This window comes from Panthera uncia, chromosome F1, assembly GCF_023721935.1.
Source record: "Panthera uncia isolate 11264 chromosome F1, Puncia_PCG_1.0, whole genome shotgun sequence".
Classification (NCBI taxonomy): Eukaryota; Metazoa; Chordata; class Mammalia; order Carnivora; family Felidae; genus Panthera; species Panthera uncia.
In genome coordinates this window covers 63697211-63704239 of record NC_064813.1, presented here as the reverse complement: position 1 = coordinate 63704239, position 7029 = coordinate 63697211, and the positions used below count along the sequence as shown (strand labels likewise).

General features: G+C 49.1%; 1 protein-coding gene across 1 annotated transcript; it reads left to right on the top strand.

Moving 5' to 3' along the window:
- The first annotated feature begins 653 nt into the window (after positions 1-653).
- On the top strand, positions 654-6274 carry FCER1A (Fc epsilon receptor Ia). The gene is made up of 5 exons (XM_049634725.1): positions 654-810; positions 1401-1421; positions 2435-2689; positions 4179-4436; positions 5877-6274. The coding sequence occupies exons 1-5, from the start codon at positions 753-755 to the stop codon at positions 6074-6076; spliced, it is 792 nt and encodes a 263-aa protein (XP_049490682.1). The 5' UTR covers positions 654-752; the 3' UTR covers positions 6077-6274.
- The last annotated feature ends 755 nt before the right edge of the window (positions 6275-7029 follow it).

The window sequence follows — 7029 nt, the reverse complement described above, 5'->3', positions numbered from 1 at the left end:
AAATAAAATAAAATAAAATAAAATAAAATAAAATAAAATAAAATAAAGTAAAATAAAATAAAATTCACCCTGTGAATGTCAAAGACGACGGACATTTGTGGAGCTATCATCTCCAGCATCCGTCAACAATACCAAGTCCTGCGAGAAGGCAAGCATCTCTGGCCTAGAGCTAAAACACAGAGTAATTGGTCGAAGGGGTCCCGGGGGGAAGAGAGCTGGTATGGGCTGAAAGGGGAAAGGGTGGTCATGCTGGAAGATTAGAAACATAAAAATGGATAGACGCTGGAAAAGAAAATAAATTCTAGAACAGACCCTGGAAGCTATGGTCTCACATCTGTCATCCTGTGTTGTGAGCCCCATCAAGACCCAGTAGAAGAGGCGTCTCTGAAAACAGCCCCGGTTTGGCTGCTCAGAGAGTGGATCCTCAGGGAATCGGATGAAAACGGGAGGATTGGCGGGCTCGTGGACCAGCAGGAAATTAGGTAACAAGAGTGATGGTGGCTCCAGAGAACCACGACTGAATGTCAGCAATTTCTGGCCCCAGTAAGGGAGTGTGCTAGGAGGCAAATATGAAATTGCCCAATTAGGTGCTACTCTGAATATTATCTCCAGAGAAGAAAGCAAACCCAGGCGCAGCTGATGAGTTAACCAGATATGATACAGAAAACATTTCCTTCTCCTTTCTGGCTTTAAGTCTATTTTAAGGCGTTAGGTCTCTCCCGTCGAGTCGGCATTTGGGAGCCAGGGAGGCGATGTCGGTTTTCCTGGGAGGCCCTGCTCTGCTGTGGACAGCACTGCTGCTCCTCCTCTGTAAGTAGAGGCTCGGCAGCCCCTCCTGGAGGGGCCGACGTGGGTCTGGGTAGCGGCCGGGGTAGGAACGTTGGCAGTTTTCGTGGTGAACTTTTCTGGGCTCTGTGCAAACCACAGGGCATCTCCCGGGGACTCTGTAGTGGACACAAGCTGGGAGCAGAGCAAATTGGGCTGAGCAGGACCTAAGGGGGAGCCAGCCAGAAGCCCGTTCTTGCAGTCATTCTGGCATCTCCCAGAGGGCAAGGGAGGGAGGGCAGAGGAAAGAGAGAAGCTCTTTCTCTCCCTGGGTCAGATTCCTGAGAAGATGGCTGACCCCTTAAAACTCCATGGATGTTGGGGGCGCCTAGGTGGCTCAGTCGGTTAAGTGTCCAACTCTTGATTTCTGCTCAGGTCAGGATCTCACGGTTCATGGGATCGAGCCCTGCGTTGGGCTCTACGCTGACAGCACGGAGCCTGCTTATTCTCTCTCTCTCTCTCTAAATAAACAAACTCCAAGGATGTAGACCTCATCACCACCCCCAGATCCCCATCCTCGGGAGTCCCAGAAGACTGGACAGAGACACTAACTTGTCCTCTCTGAACTTTTGCAGATCCAGATGGCATGTCAGCAGGTGAGTGAGTCCTTGCTCCGTCAGTCTCACCGTGGCTGGGCACACTCCCCCCTACACTGTTTCCCATCACCCCACCACCTCTGCTTTCTAATGATTAGGCATCTGTCCCTCCCTGACCAACCTGAGCCCCACTCCCTCCCCGCCTGCCTTCTTTCCCCCGTTCAACACCTGCTCACATACCACCCCATTGTCTCGAGGCACCCCACCCCTTTCTATGCCAACAACCATGTCAGCGGAACATCTAAATGCCCCACCCCTGCCCAGGCACTGCCACACAACCTCATTCAATACTTGCATCATCATCATGGTTAGTATTGCCGCCATTTTATAACTGAGGGCTTTGCCTGATTAAGTGCTTGCTGGGGGTCGCGCAGCTGACCAAGGGCCAGCTTCTAACAGAATCCCCTGGGGTCCAAGTCCAGTTCTGTTTCTGTACCTCATCGCCACTGGCCGCTTCCCAGGCTTTGGTCAAATTTGTACCACATCTCTTTGTTCCAGAAAACCTATTAAGACTGATTCTCCCGGTGCTTCTCACTTCCTTCCAGAATTGATGTGGATTTTTCACTCCATATCCACTCACAGTTAAATAGTCATAAAAATTTAGAACTGGGAGAGACTGTTTCAGCTAGTCTAACACATTTATTCATCCATTATTCACACGTTCATCCACTCAGCAAATATTTAATGAACATGTCCTCTGTACCAGCCATTGTGCTGAGCTAGGGCTGAACAGGATAGACATCGTCTCTGCCTGACCAGAGGCTGTAGTCCTCGCTGACAGATACTGGCATGGAAATCAGGAGGACTGAAGAGGTTACCCTATGTTGAACTCGTGTCCCGTCTTTCCCCCTAGTTTGGGACTCCCTGGGGCCACAACACTGTTTCCTCCTTCCTGTTTCTTATTAGTGGCCGTACAAGGGTAGACTGACCACTAACTGTCTATTGCCATATCTGTACTTTGGAGCCCTTTTCACTCCCTCTATATCTCTTCCCACAATTTGATCTTCTCAAAGACACCCGGGAACCTACAGTGTCCTTGAATCCACCATGGACTACCATATTGAAAGAAGACAATGTGACTCTTACATGTAAAGAGAACAATTCTCTTGAACTCAACTCTACTGTGTGGTACCACAACAAGACCAAGTTGGGAGTGACAACTTTAACTTTGGACATCGTGAAAGCCCAAACCAAAAATAGTGGGGAATACAGGTGTCGGAACAAAGGATCCATCCTGAGTAAACCTGTGTCCTTGAAAGTCTTCAGTGGTAAGTTCCAGGACTATGGGAAGATAGAGTCCCCCATGTGAGGAATGGCCCATCCGGAGATGGGGAGAGATCAAGTTATTCCGGGGCTTGGTGCACTGGGGTGGGACTCAGGGTCTCTGTCTCAAGACCTGCCTGTCTCCTTCCACTACTCCTGCGTGGCCCCACCTCCTTTCGGGGTCCTGGCCATCTCCCATCTCCCAGTGGGATCCTTCCAGTCTACCTCACCCCTCTTTTCCTGCTTGGGGCAGATGTATATGATATGCTCACACGGCATGTTGGATATGTGAACACTGCAAGGAGCTGAACATCTGAAATGGGATCAAAAGGTCAAATTTGGTCAACCGTTTCCACGAGCCACGACCTGGATATCAGGTTGCTCTCTTAGTTTTGAAAGAAATCCACATAGATCCCTCACGACTTCCACTTTTACTAAAGAACAAATGTTATGTTTGCCCCAATTTCACGACTGCTATTGCCAACCACTAGGACAGCACGTTCAGGCACATGCAGGCTAGTTAGTAAATGCTGGATGAACCAAAGAATGACTTCATTTAAATGGCTAGGTCATGGATATATTTGGCTTTACATTTTTTAATGCAAACATACTTTAAAGGATAAGCCTACTTTATGTCTTTCTCTTGAGTGAAAAGAGGTGTGGTGACATCCCTATGCATATTGCAGACACAAACGAAAGCAGCAGGGGATAGCTTCTTTATTTCCTTGGAGTGGATTCTAGAAAATCCTTAAGGATCACTACTAAATAAACTGTGCCCTGCACAGCCTAGCCAGATCTTTGTTCCAAATTCTCCCTCGGTGAATGCCTGTCAATTCTCACGGTGACATTCGCCATACGACCCAACTCTTAGACTTTACAGACTCCTCGTTAACAAGTATTCGTTGAGTACCTACCAATTCTGAAGTAATTGTGTTAGGCACTGGGGATATAATGTAAGGATCAGACATGGTCCCTGGCCTCCTGCAGTATGGAGCCAAATGAGGAAGAGGATATTAAGTGAGTAACTACACACATAATTAACATGGGCATGCATGTGCTGGGGAACTTTCAGAGCCAACTATGATTGACGGTAGAACTAGGGAGCCCCTAAGAGACAGGAGGATGAAAGAGACCTGCCCCTAGGCGAGGACTCCCTGGACAGAATAGTCTTATTACCCCGTAGTGACCAGAACTGGCGTCTACAGAGCTGTAGGGAATACTGGCATTCGAGCCTTCCGTGGACAGGCTCAGCAGAGATGTCCGAGTGGTTTCATGGCCCCAGACTCCCTTTTCAGGAGGCGAGAGGATTCATCAGTATAGAGGACAGACTCGAAGCGTGATTTTGTTTTTCCTTTTTCTTGCCCTTCTGAGCCAAGAAACGGGTTAATGATAAAACGTGGTTCCTGAAGCAGACTCTGCATGACTGCTATTTTTTCTGTCTCTCTGTGTCTATCCATCCATTTGCCGTTAAATAACGTAATGACCGCTCTTCAGAGTGGCTGCTCATTCAGGCCTCTACTGAGGTGGTGCTGGAGGGTGAGTCCTTCCTCATCAGGTGCCACAGTTGGAGGAATTTGGATGTCAAAAGAGTGACCTACTACAGGAATGGCAAGTTCCTCCGGTTCTGGTACGACAACTACAACATCACCATTAACAATGCCACAGAAACAGACAGCGGCACCTACTACTGCACGGGCTGGATTTCAAAGCAAAATCACACCTCTAACTTCCTCAACATCGTTGTGAGAAAAGGTGAGATGGTAAAGAAGGAGGGGAGCCCACGGCAGGGGAAGGGAGAGGGAGGACACCCGAGCCTGAAGTGGCTGCAGCATGCAGAATGGGACAGCCGGGGCACCTTGTCCAGCCCACAGGCCTGCAGGGAGGAGGCCCAGGGTGGGCAGCACATCTCTCAGTCTCTGGTGGAATTTGCATGAAGACTAAATGAGGGGATATTTGTGAAACGGATGTCTAGCCTGTTAATAAGCACCACCCAAGCATAACGGATCGTGATCAATGGTTCAATCCCAGAGTCCTCTGTGGCTCCCGGGGAGAACACTTCTAGTTATCAAATTGAAAGGGAGGCTCAGTGTTGGAGGAATGCAGGTGGTGTAGAGCTTGAAGACGCCACACTTGGGGAGGAGGGCTGGGGACGGAGACCCACACACCGGTGGGCTGTGTGACTGGGTGGTGAGGAGACAGAGCCTCATGAGGAGACCCCGGCAGGTGCACTGCCTCTAGGGCCAAATACGAAGATGCTCTTTCCAAACTCTAAAAAGAGAGGGAGCCTTTGGACTACCTGCCCTGCAAGGAGGAAATTCAACCTTTTGCTCAGCAGACGTGGCTCATACTAATGCCTTAAAAAGCATGGGACCAGAAGCCAGAATTGAGCTTTAATGTCAATATTCTGTTAACCAGCCTGAGACCTAAGTGCTATTTCATTGTCATTGGCCTTCTGGTATCCTTATCTGTAAAATAAAGGGCTTGGTCTAGATGTCCCTTGAGGAACTTTAAAAATACCGACGTTTGCATCTCATCTCTTGAGATTCTGATTTAATTGGTTTGGAGGACTGAGCATCAGTATTTTTAAAAGCCCTTTCAGGTAATGGTCTTGTGCAGCCAGTGCTGAGAGCCACGGGTCTAGGTGATCTCTACGGGATTTCTGGCTGTAATATTCTGGAGCTCTATAATTCTAGGATCATCACAAAAATCAGTATCTTGTAACCAGAATAACAAGAGAGGAAAATTGGAAGGCAGCTTAAAGAGGCTCTGGCCCAGTGTCTTCATTTCCCCCAACGGGCACGCGGTAAATGATGAACGATTCAGAAATGAGGCACTGGTGAACCTCCACCCTCCCCAGCCTCGCCATCTCCTTTCCACCCTCAAGTCAGACGTGGGCCACTGCACCTGTGAGCCCCAATAAAGAGATCGCCTTTCCTGTGACCTTCCCCACTGGGCACACTGGCTAGAGGAGCTACAGGCTGGGGCTTGAGGGAAGGTCTCAGGAGTCCCGGGGCTCCAGGAAGCATAGGCAGAGGAACCCAAGTCCATGAGTGTTGCCCTCGGGTCCCAGCCAGCATATCATGCTAGCGCTGGAAGACAGAGGACCGTTCCCGGTTCCTCTCTCAGGGAGGATGAAGCCCTGAGCCCCATTTTTCGATTCCTCATATGACGTATGTTTCCTGTTGCATCCAGATTCCCCTCCAGAGCACCAAAGCAAATACCACTGGCTACAATTTGTGATCCCATCGTTGGTGGTGCTTCTGTTTGCTGCGGACACGGGGCTGTTTATCTCGACCCAGCAGCAGCTGACCCTGCTCTTGAAGATTAAGACGACCAGGAGGAGCAGGAACCTTATGGACCCACGTCCCAAGCCAGACGCCAAAAAGAACTGATGTTGCTGCTTGGGAAACATTTGCAACGGCAACCTCTTTCTGGCATCAGCGATTGCTTCTCCGTGGTCAAACACAGCTCGCAACGCACACGGGAGCGTCTGGATGCAAGGCTTTACAGACCTGCTTCATTAAACCAGCTGAAACTGCTTACATGGCATGTGACAGCAAGGGCTCAATAAACATCACTTAAACAAACGAAAGAATGAATATATTCATTTATTAGCGTCTGTAAGAGAGAAGTCCAACTTGAACAAAAGGGGTATGAAACCAGGTAACATGGTGCATCTAAGTATTTGAGGCTTGCTAGTTTCTTTTTTTGTTTCTAGAGGCAAGAACCATACAGTCCCAGATGAGGAAGGCTTTCTCCCGACTATCGTAAATCTGGACCAGGCCTATGAGGACCTGGGAGCGTGCCGGTGAGATCACTCACTTTTCTGCTCCCACTTCGACTTACCCTTTTTGAGCTTCTAGCTCTTGGATTGCCCTGAAGCTGGGGCCATCCTGAGCCTTAGGACCCTGGGGATGAGGCTCAGTCTGAGATTTCCCTGTGATTGTTTCTCTCTCTGCTATCTCCCAAAGTCGTGAAAACCCTCTTATAGCACCTGAACTTGGAGAAATTCCAGCAAATAGGAATCACCGGAACTCTCAGCTCTGAAAAACAGCCCAGGACTGAGAAAGATCTCAGGCAAAGACCCAACATTCGCTCTCCCGCCCCCACACCACCTTTGCCGCGGACACACTTATCCTGGGTGCCAGGAGGAGGCGTTAGGGAAGAGAGGCAACATATATTAGCAGTACTGACCGTGAGCTCACAACAGTCAACGAGAGATCAGAGCACCTGTTAACTTTACTATATTGTAGAACAATTACTAACATCAGGAGGAAGTGAATCTGGTGGGGGTGGGGGGATGGTTCACAAACACGCACGAGATTGACAAGTCCCATTTTCTCCA